This window comes from Stegostoma tigrinum, chromosome 15 (genome assembly GCF_030684315.1).
Source record: "Stegostoma tigrinum isolate sSteTig4 chromosome 15, sSteTig4.hap1, whole genome shotgun sequence".
Lineage (NCBI taxonomy): Eukaryota > Metazoa > Chordata > Chondrichthyes > Orectolobiformes > Stegostomatidae > Stegostoma > Stegostoma tigrinum.
In genome coordinates, this window is record NC_081368.1 from 62,847,945 (window position 1) to 62,867,771 (window position 19,827).

Sequence of the window (19,827 nt, forward strand, 5' to 3'; positions counted from 1 at the left end):
GACTTCTGCAAGGTTCCCAGCTGTAGATCGGGAGCTGCACCCAGCATAAAATCGTAGAATCTACACAGCATGGATGCAGGCCATTCAACCCATGGAGTTTACACTGACCGTCTGAAGAGTAGCCCACCGCCCCTACCCCCCACCCCGGAATCCCTCTAACCCTGTATTTCCCAAGCCTAAACCTCCTACCATGTACATCTTGGACACACTGGCAATTTAACATGGCCAACCAAGCTAACCTGCACATCTTTTGATTGTGGGAGGTAACCAGAGCACCTGAGAAAGCCCACACAGACAGGGCAAGAATGTGCAAACTCCACCCAGACTGTCATCTGAGGCTGAAATTGAACCTGGTCCCTGGCGCTGTGCTACCCTCAGCAAGACTTGAATGACACGGCTGTGATCTCATGTAACCGACAGAACTCTTCTTCCCGTCTTCACTTGAATTGTCCTTGTCTCAGCTAGGTAGTAGTGAGGTGCTTGGTGCCCACAGAATCCTTCATTTTCACTTGACAAATGAGTGCTTTTATTTCCAAGCTGACTGACTGATTCAACCTTTTTTCAGTGCATAACGTGTTTGCAACGCCCCAACAGAAACTGATGCCGTTATAAATATATCTACTTATGTTATTCAGACTGTTGTGTGGGAAACATGCTTAAAGTCTATAAAGCTGACATATTGTTGTCATAATTTTTGACTAACTTTCCACGACACTTCCCATTCTGTGCCAAAATTTAGTGTCCGCTGTCATGATGTTTAATCCTTACAGGATCACTGAATCTGCAGAGCCAGTTTCAGACATTTTCCTGATGTACATGTTTTGCACATTATACAATAAGCAGGAAGAACCTTTTTTTCCCAGTTTATCATGATTGTGACCATTAGTACATTAGATTACTAAATCGTAGAACCTCACAGCACAGAAAGAGTTATGAAATGAGCCATACTGTGCCCCACATCCCTGGAAAGAAGTTATTGTTTTGAGAAGAATGACGGACTTGAACTAATTGAGTAAGTCTTTGAGTCACAGTACAATGGCACCAGTCTGTTGAAGTCTCGAGGTTACACACAGAATGACAGAATGTATGTTATTCCATCATCTTTCAGATCATTGCACTGGCATTCAGATGAAACAATATTACAACGATGTACAAAAATGAAATATTATGGGGATTGGAAATCTGAAATAAAAACAGAAAATGCTGGAGAGACTCAGCAGGTCTGGTACTATCTGTTGGGATGGAAACAGAATGAACATTTGGAGTCCGATATGTCTCTTCTTCAGAACACTTTGAATGCTGTGTTTCTCTATTTCTTTCTGTTTTCATTACGAGAATGTATGTTATTATGTCTTGTGCTCAAACAAAGTGTTATCTAAAATATTAGTCGTAACGTTATCAGCTGCATATATATAAATGCTCAAATTAATGAAAAGAACATTTTTTTCAAAACAGAGGACATTCAGTTGACTATAAATGAAAGGCTGTGTTTGTGAAGAATACATACAGCTTTCTGGGAGATGCAGAGTCAATGGGGTGATGTGCCTCTGGTCTTGTGGGTAGGAAAATCACTGGTATTTGAGTTATAGTCGGAGGGAAAGGCTGCCACGGGTCTGAAGGGAAACAGTCCTACTCCTCTTTCTCCCATTCACGAGGGGGAGGCAATGGCTTCATGGTGTTATTGCTGGACTGTCAATCCAGAAGCCGAGACAACATTCTGGGGACCCAGGTTCACGTCCCGACCATGGCGGATGGCGGAATTTGAATCCAATAAAATATCTGGAATTAAGAATCTAATGATGACTGGGAATCCATTGTTGATTGTCAGAAAAACCCATCTGGTTCACTAATGTCCTTTCGGGAAGGAAACTGCCATCCTTATCTGATCTGGCCTACATATGACTACAGACCCACAGCAATGTGGTTGGCTCTTAACTGCAATTAGGGATGGGCAATAAATGCTGCCTAGACAGTGACACCCTCATCCCATAGATGAACAAAGACAATGCTCGTCATTGTCGAAACATAGAAAGTAGAAACAGGAGAAAGCCATTTGACCCTTTGAACCTTTTCAATATGATAATGGCTGATCATGCAAGTCATTACCCTATTTCCGCTCTCTCCTTATACATTTTGATCCTTTTTAGCTTTAAGAATAATCAAACTCCTTCTTGAAAACATTGAATATTTTCTCCACAACCACTTTCTGCAGCAGAGAATTCCACAGCCTCTTTCTGTGTTTCTGACTGTATCACTGTCTGGGAGAAGAGCTTTCTCTTCAACGCAGTTCTAGGTGGCCTACCCCATATTCTTAGACTGGGGTTGTGGTCAAAAATCTGCCCTAGCTCTTGCTCTCCTCATGCTGACTGTGCGTCTGCTCTCCCTCCACTCCCCTTGTTCCCCTTCTCTCCATGCTCATCCTGCTCCTGCACTCTTCACGTTCCTTCTCTCCCCGCAGTCTCCCTGTTTCCTGCTCTCCCTGTGCAAGCAGACCCACCAACCCCCACCTTCACACACACTTCTGATCTTGCTGCTAAGCTCCCCCTACCTCCTGCTCTCCCCACACACTCCCTGCTCTGTGCTCTCTCCAAGTCCCTATCTCTCCCTGCACTCCTACTCTCTCCTTTGACATGGATTGCAGAACACAGAGGTACAGAGGAACCTGGGTGTCCCAATACATCGTTGCAGAAAGTTAGAATGCAGAAACAGTAACTAATTAAGGAAGACAAATGCTATGTTGTCATGTATTGAAAGCTGAATAGAATATGAAAGGGAGGTTTTGCTGCTGGTATAGAAAACATTGATGAGGCCACCTGTTTTCTTAAAGTGGAATTGAAATGCTCCTTATATTTGGCTCATTCATTTTATGGTCTAAAATGAAATATCCTAATATTTTGTGTGATCATGGGTGATCTTCCTATCTCAGTGTCACATCAAAAGGATAGACTTGTGCAAACGGTGCTGACACTTAAGCACATAAGAAAGGTCGGTGTCTTTTCCCTAAGTTGAGGGATTTCAAGGCCGGGGGATCATTTTTAAGGTGAAAGGAGAGAGATTTAAAAAAGACACGAGGGGCAAATTTATTGCACAGAGGGTGGTTCACGTGTGGATGAACTTCCTGAGGAAGTGGCGGATGTGGGCACAATCACAACATTTAAAAGACATTTGGATAAGTACATGAATAGGAAAGATTTGGAGGGATGTGGGCCAGGAGCAGGTGGGTGGGACTAGGTAAGTTTGGAGATGGACTGGTTGGACTGAAGGATTTGTTTCGGTGTTGTGTGACTCCATGACTATGATCATGACTGATGAAGACAAGATGATTTGTTCCTGTGGTGTGCCCTTTTATACAGATTCTCTTCACTTTACTGTAAAAAAAACTTCACCTTGAGAAGCATTAAAATTCCTCTGCATTAAACCTAAAATGATTGATTAGTTTTGAATGTATTCTGCTCTTAGAAGCTCTGTCACCAACATTAAAAGTCTCCAATTACATGTTATTAGTGAAATAACCAGTTGCTGTTATTAATAGTTGTTAACTGTAAACATTCAACAACTTATCACTAAACCATTGCTTACCAATAAGTAGTGGCAAGTTGAACTGTGATACTACCAAGTTATTCACAGATTACTACCAGTGGTAATTCATTGTAATTTTACAAAGCTTCAGTTGGAAAATTTGTATGTTATCTATTTTGAGAGGTTCTCAGGGAATTGATGAGAAAAATAACTTGCAATTTTATAGTACCTTTCATGAGATGTTCAAGTGCTTTGTAACCAATGAGGCACCTTTGAAATGCAGTCACTGTTGCAGGACAGTAGGTAATTTTTGGGTTCTATGATCACAGCCACATAACCTGTTTGAACAATATTGATTCAGGGATAAATACTGCCAGGGGTACCAGGAACAACTGAACTGTTCCTCTCCAAAATAGCGTTGTGGGATCTTACAAATCTGCCATTGATGTCTAATCTGAAATATGGCATCTCTGACAGTGCAGTATTGTGTCAAACCTATAGTGGATTAGCAGCCTCTTTTTTTCATTCTCTCATGGCACGCGGGCATTGCTGTCAGGCTAACATTTACTGCCCGTCCCTAGTTGCCCTTGAGAAAGTGGTGGTGAGCTGCCTTCTTGAACCGCTGCAGTCTACGTGCTGTAGCTAGATCCGCAATGCTGTTAGGGAGGGAATTCCACAATTTTGACCCAGTGGCAGTGAAGAAATGGCAATACATTTCCAAGTCAGGATGGTGAGTGGCTTGGTGGAGAAGTTGCAGGTGATGGTGTTCCCATGCATCTGCTGCCCTTGCCCTTCTAAATGCAGTCTAAAGATCTTTGGTGAATTTCTGCAGTGCATCTTGCAGACAGTACACACTGGTGGTGGTGAAGGGAATGGATGCTTATGGATGTATTGCCAATCATTTGGACTGCTTTGTCCGAGATGGTGTCAAGCTTCTTGAGTGTTGTTTGACCTGCACTCATCCAGGCAAGAGCGGAGTATTCCATCACACTCCTGACTTGTGCCTTGTAGGTGGTGTACAGGTTCTGATTTTTATAAGTTTGAATCTTTGCCATTTAGCTAGAAAGGTCAGTGTATTAACTTTTGAGCCACAACTGGTGGAAACCTGGTGTTACAGCTCACTAGGTGCTTGGCAGCACCTCTGCCAAAAGGCATTAATCTCCACAAGATGGCATGCAGTCAGGCATGTACATGTTTTGAAAGTGAAGTTGACATGTGATGTGTGAAGCTGGATGAACACAGCAGGCCAAGCAGCATCCTGCTCCTGAGATGCTGCTTGGCCTGCTGTGTTCATCCAGCTTCAAACTTTATTATCTTGGATTCTCCAGCATCTGCAGTTCCCATTATCTCTTGACATGTGATGTGTTCAGAATGTCACATGAATTGGGAGAGCCTTACAATTAGGTAATGCCTGCAGCCAGGATTGTTGCTTCACAATACAGTGCTGGCATTTTGAAAAAAAAGCAATTCTTTTAATGACTTTCTTCACGCTATTACTCCTCACAAAATTGTTTTGACTTTCCATTGCTCTGCTGATCTTTGCCTCGCAAGATCTGCACTCAAAGTATGCTCAAAGGTACAAGCATAAAACTGCAGATACTGGGCATCTAAAACAAGAAAACTGAAAACATCAGGGACAGTCAGCTGCTCAGGCAGGATCTCTGGTGTGAAAAGGCCAGTCAATGCCTGAGTGAAGGTTCAATTGTTCCACTGGATGGCAGTAATAAACATGCAAGCTATTGCAAGTTTTTTTTGTTCACTTGTGGGATATGGGCGTAACCAGCTGAGCCAGCATTTATTTACCTGTCCCTAGTTGCCTTTGAGTTAGGGGTGGTGAACTGCCTCCTTGAACCAGTGCACTCAGTTGCTGTAGATTCACCCACAACGCCCTTACGGAGGGAATTCCAGGATTTTGACCTAATGACTGTGTAGGAGCAGGAACCAGAGAATCTCTACGGAGCCGGAAGAGGCCATTTGGTCTTAACCAACCCCCCGAAAAGAGCATCCCACTCAGACCCAGCCGTGATCCTATCTGCTTAACCCCATATTTACCATGGCTAACTCACCGAGCCTGCACATTACGGGAAAGTGAGCATGGCCAGTCACGACTACCTGATCTGCATGCCTTTGGAAACCAGAGCCCGAGGTGGAAGTGGTCATGGGTTCGAAAGGTGCTTCCTCAGCATCTCTGATGAATTTTACATTGATTTTACTCACTTTAAAGATAATCTAAAAAAAATTCGGAACTGCTCTATTGCTTACGGACGTGTAAACTGCATCAATTTATACTACCACATGGTGACACTACTGTGCAAGTAACTCTGCATTAAACAAAAGTTTGAAGATACTTTTATTACAAGAATCCTGTCCGTTCCACGCAATTTTATGCGTTTACAGCTAAAACCAACTGGGTTCACTTTCCTTGTTCAGAAACTTAAACGACAACTTTCTAGCATGGTCATTTACATCAATTGTTACTGTGAACAAGACTGAAGAGTAATTAATTCACGAACATTGCTGGACTGTGGCATTTGCAGCTGAACATTTGAAGTGATCTTAGGAGCATCTCTCTGCTTATACACTAATGAAGGCATTATTTATGGAGACAATCTTCAATGTGCGCCAACGACTTAAATCTTCATTTGTGACGTTTTTTTTTCCAGATCGCTTTTCGATCTGACCATAAGCAGATGTTGCACTGGAATGATTACTCTGCCATTTTAAATAACAAGATGAAAGCATAATGGAGACCTTTACACACTGAGCATTGAAATTTCACTTGAACACTGACTAACTGGTGAGAATGAGTGTTCACAGTTCTGAAGTTTGGTTATGTACAATTCTGAAACCTGAAAATCAAACACGATCTCAAACTTTCTGAGCCTTTGTAGACGGTGATAAAAAAAACTACCGATCACAACAGAATTGGCTAACGTCTCATATCCTGACTGCACAGACCACTTATTATTTTACGAATTAGAAAAAAGATTTAGGCTGCAGCTTGATGGAATATAAACAGAACCCCACTGGATCAGTCAGCAGTCAAATCCAGAACTCCAATAAAAAGATATGAATATATGGACAAATACAATCTGCCCAATCTGTCTTGATTATACACAACGATAACACACTTGACCCTACCCAAAACCTTGAAGAGACGGGAAATAAAGCAGTTGTTGCAGTTCCTGATACATTTAAAGAAGAAAAATGTAAACGTTTCACCACCTTCTCATATAATTGGATTTGCATTATGATTTTGAAGATGAGAATGCTTGATATTTTCTTTTGTTGCTCCCATGCTTTCCAAAGAAAACAGTCAACATTACATCAGTGATAATGGGAACTGCAGATGCTGGAGAATCCAAGATAATAAAATGTGAGGCTGGATGAACACAGCAGGCCAAGCAGCATCTCAGGAGCACAAAAGCTGACGTTTCGGGCCTAGACCCTTCATTAGAGAGGGGCATGGGGTGAGGGTTCTGGAATAAATAGGGAGAGAGGGGGAGGCGGACTGAAGATGGAGAGAAAAGAAGATAGGTGGAGAGAGTATAGGTGGGGAGGTAGGAAGGGGATAGGTCAGTCCAAGGAAGATGGACAGGTCAAGGAGGTGGGATGAGGTTAGTAGGTAGGAGATGGGGGTGCGGCTGGGGGTGGGAGGAAGGGATGGGTGAGAGGAAGAACAGGTTAGGGAGGCAGAGACAGGTTGGACTGGTTTTGGGATGCAGTGGGTGGAGGGGAAGAGCTGGGCTGGTTGTGTGGTGCAGTGGGGGGAGGGGACGAACTGGGCTGGTTTTGGGATGCGGTGGGGGAAGGGGATTTGAAGCTGGTGAAGACAACATTGATACCATTGGGCTGCAGGGTTCCCAAGCGGAATATGAGTTGCTGTTCCTGCAACCTTCGGGTGGCATCATTGTGGCAGTGCAGGAGGCCCATGATGGACATGTCATCTAAAGAATGGGAGGGGGAGTGGAAATGGTTTGCGACTGGGAGGTGCAGTTGTTTATTGCGAACTGAGCGGAGGTGTTCTGCAAAGCAGTCCCCAAGCCTCCGCTTGGTTTCCCCAATGTAGAGGAAGCCACACTGGGTACAGTGGATGCAGTATACCACATTGGCAGATGTGCAGGTGAACCTCTGCTTAATATGGAAAGTCATCTTGGGGCCTGGGATAGGGGTGAGGGAGGAGGTGTGGGGGCAAGTGTAGCATTTCCTGCGGTGGCAGGGGAAGGTGCCGGGTGTGGTGGGGTTGGAGGGCAGTGTGGAGTGAACAAGGGAGTCACGGAGAGAGTGGTCTCTCCGGAAAGCAGACAAGTGTGGGGATGGAAAAATGTCTTGGGTGGTGGGGTTGGATTGTAGATGGCGGAAGTGTCGGAGGATGATGCGTTGTATTCGGAGGTTGGTGGGGTGGTGTGTGACAACGAGGGGGCGGGGGCGGGGTGTGAGGGATGTGTGGCGGGAAATGCGGGAGACGCGGTCAAGGGCGTTCTCAACCACTGTGGGTGGAAAGTTGTGATCCTTGAAGAACTTGAACATCTAGGATGTGCGGGAGTGGAATGCCTCATCGTGGGAGCAGATGCGGTGGAGGCGGAGGAATTGGGAATAGGGGATGGAATTTTTGCAGGAGGGTGGGTGGGAGGAGGTGTATTATATATTCAGCAGAGGTTCACCTGCACATCTGCCAATGTGGTATACTGCATCCACTGTACCCAGTGTGGCTTCCTCTACATTGGGGAAACCAAGCGGAGGCTTGGGGACCGCTTTGCAGAACACTTCCGCTCGGTTCGCAATAAACAACTGCACCTCCCAGTCGCAGACCATTTCCACTCCCCCTCCCATTCTTTAGACGACATGTCCATCATGGGCCTCCTGCAGTGCCACAATGATGCCACCCGAAGGTTGCAGGAACAGCAACTCATATTCCGCTTGGGAACCCTGCAGCCCAATGGTATCAATGTGGACTTCACCAGCTTCAAAATCTCCCCTTCCCCCACCGCATCCCAAAACCCAGCCCAGTTCGTCCCCTCCCCCCACTGCACCACACAACCAGCCCAGGTCTTCCCCTCCACCCACTGCATCCCAAAACCAGTCCAACCTGTCTCTGCCTCCCTAACCTGTTCTTCCTCTCACCCATCCCTTCCTCCCACCCCCAGCCGCACCTCCATCTCCTACCTACTAACCTCATCCCACCTCCTTGACCTGTCCGTCTTCCCTGGACTGACCTATCCCCTCCCTATCTCCCCACCTATACTCTCCTCTCCAGACTATCTTCTTTTCTCTCCATCTTCGGTCCGCCTCCCCCTCTCTCCCTATTTATTCCAGAACCCTCACCCCATGCCCCTCTCTGATGAAGGGTCTAGGCCCAAAACGTCAGCTTTTGTGCTCCTGAGATGCTGCTGGGCCTGCTGTGTTCATCCAGCCTCACAGTCAACATTACATAGTTTGAAATAAGCAAAACAATCTGAAATTTGCCAATTTTTTTACCATAAACAAAATTCAGCTCCTGACATTATGAGTAATAAAAATAATCGCAATAACATTGAATCAGAGATCAGGAATGCGGGTGCAGTGGTAGAAAGGGATGAAATTTTCTAACTTTTGATTGTGTCTAGAGAGAGTGTTGATACAATCTAAGCTACTAAAAAAAAATCATTCACCCTTTGAATTTATTTCCTTCCTATCATTGCACTATTTTCAAAGAGGCAAGATGACCTACTTTGACAGCTATCTCTGTCCCTGATTTATATCCAATTGCAGCAAAAAATCATCTCCATTGAGTGTTTCCCCTCAAGTGAAACAGACAAAATGAGGCTTACAGTTATGTTTTTCAATTCCGAATGCCAACATTCTTATTCATTTGTCAACACTTTGTACTAGGAAAGGACATCATCTTTGATAATCTATGTCAAGATCTTATACTGCCCTTGTAATTTTGCATTTTTTGAACTTCCCACACTGTGCCTCCCTCCCTCTTTTCTGTCTGTCATTATTCCACAAGACTGAAACCAGAGACATTTGTACTTGACCATGTGGAGTCAAGCAGAATCCAATGTGAGCCGTGACTGAGGTTAGAGGTGATTTCCCCCTTTCATGCTAGTGCTCTTTAGAAGTAAAGAGATTAAAGGCAACAACAACTGACAATAGCAATGGCGGTGCTCCCATATCTATTAATAAATGAAAGCAAAAATGTCTATTTCGTGATGGTGAGTCATCTGACCACAAGTGCTTGGATCACTATACCTGTGATTTTTAATTGATCCTTCTCAGTAGTGGTGGAAGACAAGTTTGAGGTATGAACAGACGATATTGAAGGATTGTCCTTCCCATCTTGAGGTGAGCTGGCAACTAACAATCAGGAATCATGTGGCACAGGGTACTGACCCTATCTCAGAGCCAAGAGGCATGGGTTCAAATCCCACCTGTTCTAGACGTGTGTCATAACTCATCTGAACGGGTTGATTGAAAAATATTGGTAACTGACGATTAATCTGAAACTGCCAATGTGAGTAATTTCAATCAATCCTTGGATTTAATTTCTGTTTTTGTATTTCTACGTTCTGTCCTTTCTACTTTCTAGTTATGGCAACTTAGAAGTGGCTATTCTTTGTTATACAAGTGACAGTTCTTTATATAGGAGATAAGTATGTTCTTGCCAATTACTCTTCCATTCTTGACAGAAATTATTTTTAATGTCTTTGGCAAGAAACGCGCATTAAGCCTTCGAGAGTCCTTACCAGAATTCCAAGGCTTTAGCTACTTACATTCTTGTAAATCCAGGGGAAATGAGAAAGGATCTGCTGTAAATTTTCATGTACTGTGCTTTTTATTTCCTGTGCCTCTTCCTGAGTCATGTGCTTTACTTCTTTAATGGTTAACATCAAAGTGTCAAAAGGTGACTGTTTTCTTTGGATTCACAGTCGCCTTTCAACAATAGAGATGTTGTAAGCCAATATTACATACAATAGTATCACAAGTTTAGTCAAGATCACTTCCACAAGATGCAATGGTATTTAAGTTTTGCTAGCAATCATCCATTGAGTTGATTCCAAAGAAGATATTTGACTCTCTATTTCTCAGTCTGCAAATGGTGCCAGACCTGCTGAGTTTCTGTTTATATTCTGGATTTCCAGTATCCACAGTACTTTGCTTTTATTGTATAGTATTAATTATACAGTGTCTCACAGACATTGTCTTCATTAAGGATCTGCTGAGGTTTATTGTCAGCTTGTTAATTTCTCACTGTCAATGAAATTGATCTAAGAAAAACCCACTATCATTATTCTGGTTTGTGTCATTACTTGAGCGCTGCATTGGTGGAAATAATCTCTTTTTGATAAGATAATTAAATGAGTCCCGAAGGTCATCAGCCTCTAAAGATGAAGGTAAGAGATCCCACGCTGATGAATCAAGGATGGAGAGATTCCTAGGTCAACTACTGTCCTCAATCAAAAAGATTTTAATGAGTGAAAGCGTTCAAGTGCTCTTGTCAGAGCTGTACTGTGGGAAAATAACACACAGAGATAGTGTGAACTGCAGATGCTAGAGTCAAGAGACAACACAGCGTGGAGCTGGAGGAACACAGCATCAGAGGAGCAGAAAAGTTGAAGTTTCGGGTCGGGACCTTTCATCAGAAATGAGGGAGGGGGAAGGGAGCTCAGAAATAAATAGAGGAAGGGTGGGGCTGGGGAATATAGGTGGGATGGTGATAGGTGAGTGAAGGTCGGTACTGGTGGGGATTGGTCTGTGAGGTGGGACGAACGGATAGGTAGGAGAGAAGATAGACAAGTTGTGTCAAGTCAAGAAACGGGGATGACACGGAGGGTTGGTCATAAGATGAGGCCAGGCGGGTGGGGAGATTTTAAAACTGGTAAAGCCCATGTTTAGGCCATTGGGCTGTAGGCTGCTAAGGTGGAATGCTGCTTGACCTGCTGTGTTTCTCCAGCTCCACGCATGTGTTTTCTGTGGGGAAAATAGCCTGTTTTGTTGATCTCCACAACAGGCAAGTGATTTTGGGCCAAAAACAAAGTTGTTGGAGAAGATCAGCCATCTGGCAGCATCTGTGAAGGAAAAAACAAAGTTAACGTTTCGGGTCCAGTGACCCTTCCTCAGACTGGACCCGAAATGTTAACTCTGTTTTTGCCTTCACAGTTGCTGCCAGATCTGCTGAGCTTCTCCAGCAACTTTGTTTTTGTTCCTGATTTACAGCATTTGCAGTTCCTTTGGTTTTTATCTAGGAAAGTGATTTCATTTGTCAATGAAGCATTTGGCAAGTCCTGAGGATCTGACATTCAAGTCCAACATTTCTGACTAAGTGTATTATTTTTAAGAATGATTCCTAGCCCAAATTACACCTTAAAAATTAAAATTAAGGTAAAATATGCTGTAGCAAATGCTGGACCATTCAATATTGTATTCTGTACAATAACGGTATAAATATAAATTAGTGCAACTGAATAGGAAGAACCTTTTTGTCAAATTTACTGCCCATTTTCTTTCCTTTGGGTAGGCTTGGATGTCTATTTATACATAATTTACTAATGGCAACTCATGCTAAGTCACTCAGTTGCATAAATTTAAGCACGTAGAGTAGTCATTTGACTCATGGTGTCAGTATCAACTTCATTTTGCAGCAGTCTAATAAAATATCAATTAACTGTCCTTTCCCTCCTCTGTGTACAACCAGCAGACTTAGACAGTATGAGTTACTTGTTTTCCTTAGACAGCAATACTATATTTCAACCTGAACCATAGGCAATAATAGGCAAAACTTTGCTTTAAATGAGTCTGAAGCAGCAATTTACATGCACTTCACTCAATCCAGGCAGATGCATTTTATTTATTTTTGTTTGAAGACATGAACATGGCAAGATGAATGACTCCTCTATTGCAATATTCAGATCACTTTCTACTTTAATGATGCCAGTTTTGTTTTTCCTCAGAATTCCTGCACTGCATCAGATTTGGGTTTTCCTGTGGAAAATCTACATTGCCAGGACTCGCATTATGTTCTTCTGGGTAGCAATTTCTCATCAGTCATGATAGATTTTACAGACGATATATGTTTGCATGAGATAAGAACAAGGTGACAACAGCTGCAAAGGTAGTGGTTTTTAATCACCAATCTCACTGACTGATTGTTTCCTGATATTCATGGGAGGTCATGCTTATGATTATGAAAGATTAATTATAGCCATGTACAAGATCTCAGAGCTTTGTTGCAAAAGGTGGAATATGCAAAGCAGAAATTTCTGATATGCTTTTACAAGCTTGAAAAAAATGAAAAATACTTGTGGAAATTCTCAGAAACCTGATAAGTATATCACTTGGAGACAATAAGCACTGCAGATGCTAGAAGCCAGAGCCTATAGGTGTGAGGCTGGAAAAGCACAGCACGTCAGACAGCATCTGAGTAACATACCACTTGTGTAAGTCAATAAACTGGGAAGGGGGAGAAAAAAAAGCTCTGAATTGTAAGAAAATAGATTTTTTTAAAAACGGAGAATCAGTGAGGATGTAAGTTAAAAACTTTGATGACAACAGAAACTCCAAGAAAGGTTCAGAAACATTTAAAAGCTTCAGAAAGAGGTGAAGTTAGACATGGTGTTACACCTGAGCAGGAATTTGACAAAAAGAAACAACCTCATGAAGTGTTGACGGTAGTAATTGAAATTGAATCTAACTGTGCAGGGTTACACTGCCAAAGGAATGTAATGACAAGTGACAGTAAATCTGAAGAATCACTACAGATCTTATTAGTATTTAATGACTACCTAATTTGAATTGTTTGCGGAACAAGCCTTAGACAGAAACTGAAAAACATTCGTCTATAACAACCTGTATTTATACATCTTGAAGACAGTAAAACATTCACAGTATTATAGAACAAGATTTGATATCAAGTCATATAAGGAGATATTAAGAGAAAAATGTCTTGGCCAAAGGTTTGGTTTGAATGAGTTTTTTTCAAAGGAACAGAGAGGATTAAGGAGGGAATTCTAGAATTATAATTTGAGCAACCGAAGGTATAGCCATAAATGCTGATGTGTTTAAAGTCAGGAATGTATTAGAGATCAGCTTTGGTTAGGCAGACACACATTCCCCTCCCTTCCCTTGTCAGCATTCTGCAGAGACCTTTCCCTCAGGATGCCTTGGTCCACTCCTCCTTCACTCTGAACACCCTGCCCAAATCCCCAAGGCACCTTCCCTTGCAATCACAGGAAGTGTAATGCCTGCCCGTTTATTTCCTCACTCCTCACCATCCAAGAGTCCAGACACACCTTCCAGGTGAAGTAACCATTTACCTGCATTTCACATAATCTAGTCTACTATATTTCTGCTCACAATGTAGTCTTCTCCATGCTAGAGAGATGAAACACAGACCGGGTGGCCATTTTGCAGCAAACCTACATTCTGTCTATAAAAATGACCTTGAGCTTGCTGACCACTTCAACACACCACCACGTTCACTGGCCAGTGCTGCGGTGCCCCGGGGAAGCTCAGAGCAAGCTGGAAGAACAGCACTTCATTTTGCATTTGGGCATCCTGCAGCCTTCAAGACTCAGTATTGAGTTTTAGAACCTGAGCACCTCTTTCCATGTTCTTACCCCAAACACCACACTCCAGGGCCTATAATCACATGGGCTGCTTTCAGCATGGCCAATTTATTTTCACTACTTGTATCTATTATCAACTTTTCTTACTCCCTGGCTTACTGTTATCCATCCATTTTCCTGCCCAACCATCATTCTCTCCCTCTCTGGGCTCCATTTCCACCTATTTGTTTACTTCTTTACCCTGCCAACCCTCACCTCCTGCTTTCAACAGATATAACCACCTTTTCCCAGCTCATAATAGTTCTGAAGAAGGGTCATGAGACCCAAAATGTTAACTTTGCTTTCTTTCCACAGTTGCTGTTGAGTTTCTCCTGGCAACTTCTGTTTCTGTACCAAAATTGGAGGATCATGCATATCTTGGAGGTTCAGAGGAGTAGAGGAAGTTGCAAAAAGAGGAAGGGTGAGGCCATGAGGAACTTGAAAACAATGAGGAGAATTTTAAAATCAAGGAGTTAGGAGACTGCAAGACAATGTGGGTCAATGAGCACAGGAGTGATGATTTAGTGCCACTTAGTTCAAATAAATTAATAAATATTAATTTTGTTAAGTAGAATGCAAATTATGGACAAAAGCGTGAATAAAGAACAAAGCAGATGTATCTCTAATGGATGACATTGAAATAGAACGGACAGAAGGAGATAAAGTTGAGTACAACCAAGAAAAGGGGCAAAATGTAGGAACCAAGTTCGTGCTTGGTAGCATCATACGCAGGGGAACAAAGACATGTGACATGTAAGGGCAACTGTCTAATGGTGTAGGTCTGTCAGACTGAAAAGGTACTCGCAGAGCAGCCAATATTGTTTGTCATTTTCTCTACTTTAAACAAGTTGTTAGCTGTGCCACATTAGCAAAATGTTGGACGCCATCAAATAATTAATTTCTAAGCTGTGGACTCAGGAAGGATGCAATTTGCATAATTCAAATTTGAAAGATAATTTGAAGGCCTAATCAGTTATGGAACTTCCAGTTAATTAAAACAACTTCATAATTCCTGGCTTTAGAAATTTTCAAAAAAGAAGTTCAACTCCGTGAGGTACTTTAAACGTGAACAAAGTACAATACAGAGCAGTGGCGATAATTCTTGGAGGTGGTGCGGGAATGGTGCGGAGATCATTACAAAACAAAAATGCACTGAATCAATGGAAAAACTGCCAACAGGAACAACTTTATTCACACTCCCTAGTTGAGATTCTGCAGCTGCATTTTCTTTTTCTCTTTTGGCAACTTGTTAAATCTGAACTGGAAAGATTGAAGAAAGGCTAACCATAATTGAAATCAATGCACCGTGAACGTATCTCTCTCTCACCCCCCCCCCCCCCCCCCCGCCACCATAGTGTTCTGATACAGGTGCACTGTGTTGCCCACTGTGTGGTAGCTCGATATAGAAACAAGGACTCCTCGTCTATCTGCCATTGTGAATAGGAACGCTCCACTAGGCACAGAATGAACTTTTATTTTCATATGGCCCCTACTTGATTGAATGGCACGGTAGGAGTCCCTCTGCCAGTTGGCTTCAGGAGACTCGACTGACAAGTTACAAACAAGGGATAGGAAAATATGTCAAGGGCAAAAGCAAACGGCAAAGAAGGAGATATCCAAAGCAACAAAAAAGTGAGTAAAGATTCAAAAGGAGGATATATTTTGTGATCTTATTAATGTATCATTGTACCAATTGACTGCGCATTACATCTATTAAACCTCTCAGTTCTGCGCGACTTTTCAAACCCCCCTTCTGACCACCACCTCGCCCCCCGCCCAATTAAAAAGGCTACAACGCTTAACACGAATGTAATGCGGTGGCAACTGGGAACGAATGTTTTGTTTTTCACCCTCTGGTTGTCTGGGAGGGGAACAGTTGACCTGACAAATATTTAGCTTTCTCGCTGCTCTTCCAGAGCGGAGATTTCCCGCTTTCACCTGACGCTCGATGGCTCTGCAAGAATTCCCTGCCAAATGGATCCCGAGTCTGATGGTCCGTGAATGTATTGTCCAGGACGGATTATACAGAAGGCAGTGCACTGTTGCTCCCCGGAGTCAGTGTTCACCTTCCCTGCTCAAACTGTGCACATCGCATGAAAAGGCAATAATACTTAATACACTGCGAGTTAAAATTTACATTTAATCCTTGCTGGTGTGGATCATATTGCACGTACGAAATTAAAAGTCATTCGCGTTAATAAATGTTTTAAAGCAATGAACATAAACTCGGAGTACACTGAAACACTGGAATGCATGCTGAATACAAGACTAGAGATTAATGTCTGACTCCTGCGATTAAACATTGCCAATTGTGAAGTTTGTAAACGAGAATGTACTGCCGATGTATCTGTTTCTGTTTCAGACGTGTATCAAATTGCAGTGCTACCTTTTAGAGTATGAACTTTTTTTTCAATGACTTACCTGCGTCTCAGTTGACAAGGTTCGCTCTCACCATGTTCGCTTGCAATTCTGCTTGGGACCCAGCCGAATGATCTAGTCCTCTCCTCCACACCTTCTCCCCTCTCTGAACTGTAATGTGAGAACAGCTCTGCACCAACAGCACGCCCCTTCCACTCTGCCTCTCCCAAGCAGACTGCAGCTTGCAATTCATTGCCAGTGAAGATCGCAAGTAGACGGCCCGTCCCCTTTTGTATGTATGTCTGCATGTATGTAACAGTGGCCAGGATTGGTGAAATGTCTGAGCCTTCAGATCACAGGCACGATTACAAAACACGATGCAGGAAACAAGTGGCAGCCGTCTGAACATACAGGCTCAAAGTGGTCACTCCTATTCATTTTAGCGTGGGAGCACTGCCTATCTCCTACCCTAGCACCACATTAACCTGGGGCCAGGACGCGTATTTGCCAACTCAGGCATTTCGATTCACCGGTTCCTCGAGGTTATGAAGTTACTATCCGAACCGGGATGTAAATTACTAGCACCCAAGTACTCTGTTGTCTGTGCGCGGGACACACATTTCTGTAATAACAGTGCCGCTCCCCTTCGTTTCAGCTGATGCACTCTTTCAAAAGCGCACACACCGAGTGGTCGGAACTGTGCTAACTTCAGCAGGGATTCAGTCATATTCTCAAGTACAAGGACAGACAGTACTGGCGAAACTCAACAGGCGAGAGAATAAAAAGAGTACAACAAAACGTTTTCAGTCCAGTTTACACTTGGAATTCCAACTGTTTTTTTCCCTTCACATGCTGCCAGACCTGTTGGCATTATCCAGTATTTTCTCGTTTTGCAGATTTCCGGCATTCTAAACCTGCAGAAGGAAACATTTGGAGAGGACTTTGAAGCAGGAAAGGGATATGAGGTTTACTGAAGTCAACCTTTCAGTCATCACTTGCTATTTCTTCGTTGTGGTTGGTCTGCCATTTCCAACTCACTTTCTTGCCAATTCTCTCGTGCTTAATTCATCTCCTGCCTGTGCCTGCTCCCCATTCTTCACCCCTCTCCTGCCTATCCTAGCTCTCCCAGTCTTCACCCTCTATTGCCTTTCCCATCTCCCCCATTCTTCACCCCTCTCCTGCAGTGCCAGCTCCCCGGTCTTCACTCCTCTCCTGCCTATCCCAGCTCTCCCAGTCTTCACCCTCTATTGCCTTTCCCATCTCCCCCATTCTTCACTCCTCTCCTGCAGTGCTAGCTCCCCAGTCTTCACTCCTCTCCTGCCTGCGCCAGGCCTTTCAGTCTGCTACTTGTTCTGATTCCAGTGTTGATATTTTAATGTAAGCATTTTAGCCACTTACTTCCAATCCCAATCATACAAATGTTGACTGACTGCTGGTTACCAAAAGGAATCTCGTCAGAGTTGTCCACTTGTGATAGCCTGTTGGCTGACTGGTTTCTGATGGCTTTGGTAACCATTTCATTGTATGTGAAAGTTGACTGAATGCATGTTGTGGTTAATTAGGTACTGAGGGATCACTATTAATGGATTTGCTGATTGAATGGTTGCCTTCAGGTTAATGACTGGCCAGCCGTAGCTGAAAATGAGCTGGTGAATTATTTAGTCATTGTGTCTATATCCCCCCGTTTCCTCAATGTCAGAGCCTTCACAGAAGCTTGTTTCAATGGAATGGGGAGTTTGTGAACATGTGGAATGAAACAAGGAAGCATATATAGTGTTGACTGCAAAATGTACTTAGTTTCTTGTTAAGAAACAATATTATGAAGGGGAGAATAATCACGCCTAAGACACGGAACAATAGGGCTATAATGATCAGCACAATGGAATCAGTTGCTTCAATAGAGAACACTTTCTGATCAATATGCTCCAGTGCTAACTATGCAATATTTGTGGGGCAGTGGGAAGACATCTATTTACAAGGGGCACAAGAGCCACGAGGAGCTTGATATCAGAATTTGGCTCTCGCCTGCCAAGATGTTAGGGTTTGATTGGTTGTTTATGGATCTTGGCCACTGCTTTCTCCCCATGAGTCCCATTTTCACCTGTTTGGATGTCAATTTACCTCATGCCACCAGTTTCTAGATCTGCATTGCGACCATCTCCCCATTAAGATTTGCCCTGTGACAATTGAATGGACATTCTGTACCTTGCAAAGTAGGCTAAAATTCCTGGAAAAAAAAATCAGATAACTGGGACAACCAGATTTATAGTGTAATCTACTTCTTATCAGGATCTAAATCTTCTGATATACACCTTAGCAGTTTTCTGGAGTTTCTCAGTTATATTTAATTTCCTTCAGCTGTCTCTTTCTGCACAAGGTTCGGCTATTTGCTATCTTTCTTTCAAAAAATGTTATTTTTTTCCCACTGCAACAGTTGATAAACACATTTCCAAAGGTGGCAACAATTCAAAAATTTATTTCACAGGCTGTAAAATGCTTTGCATGTCCCAAGACTCTGAAAAGGTTGGGAGGGTTTTCACTGCTGAAGATTTGGATATTTACTGTTTTAAAAAGCCCAGTGTCAAGGTTAGTGTCAGATCCTGTCAATAGCTGTGGAATAATATTTCCTGGTCTCTGGTAGACACACTGAAAAACACATAATACATCATTGTGCTTTTATTCCTCATGTTGCATCCTGTGTTCTCCCTCAGTGATAATAGCTGCTATATTTGTGACAATTATGTGTTATGAAATTGAATTATGGTCACTCATGAAAATTTACATAGACTTCAATACATGTATGTCATATATATATTCATTTTTCTGTTTTGGATTTTTGAATTTGAACTGGTGACATATGGTGGGGGCGGTTTTCTGTGCGTCTGAGAATGTTTAATGACTAACTCGTAAATATTTCTGTAGCAATGGTAATTTATTTGTACAGCAATCTGAGACAGATGATTTTGGAGGTTCATGGGAATCAACAACTCAGCTTCCACCCTCAATCTAACTGCTTGACTGTCACCTATCGGCACTCATTAGCCTGATTCTGATCCCTTACCCAACTTAAGTCACAGAATCCCTACAGTGTGGAAACAGGTCCTTTGGCCCAACATGTCCATACCAAACCTCGGAGCATCCCACCCAGACCCATCCCCCTATAACCCACCTAATTTACGTCTCCCTGAACACTGTGGGCAATCTAGCATGGCCAATCCACCTAAACTGCACACCTTTAGACTGTGGGAGGAAACCAGAGCACCCAGAGTAAACCCACGCACACACAGGGAGAACATGGAAACTCCACACAGACAGTCACCTGAGGCTAGAATCGAACCAGAGCCCCTGGCGCTGTGAGGCAGCA

At 43.0% G+C, this 19,827-nt stretch overlaps 1 protein-coding gene and 1 long non-coding RNA gene across 3 annotated transcripts in view; one reads left to right on the forward strand and one right to left on the reverse strand.

Annotated features, from left to right (window-relative positions):
• The window catches only part of LOC125458855 (uncharacterized), a 95,078-nt gene extending 91,677 nt beyond the window's left edge, over nucleotides 1-3,401 (forward strand). The window contains exon 3 of the long non-coding RNA XR_007248913.2: nucleotides 1,109-3,401. This is a non-coding gene — a long non-coding RNA (uncharacterized LOC125458855). The remainder of the gene's footprint in view (nucleotides 1-1,108) is intronic.
• The window catches only part of LOC125458853 (cysteinyl leukotriene receptor 1-like), a 34,421-nt gene extending 17,555 nt beyond the window's left edge, over nucleotides 1-16,866 (reverse strand). Inside the window, exon 1 of one of the 2 annotated variants that reach the window (XM_048544607.2) lies at nucleotides 16,527-16,866. In XM_048544607.2, the coding sequence (XP_048400564.1) occupies nucleotides 16,527-16,771 (245 nt within the window). In that variant the 5' untranslated portion in view covers nucleotides 16,772-16,866. The remainder of the gene's footprint in view (nucleotides 1-16,526) is intronic. The other variant, XM_048544608.2, reaches the window with a different exon arrangement.
• Nucleotides 16,867-19,827: the final 2,961 nt, after the last annotated feature.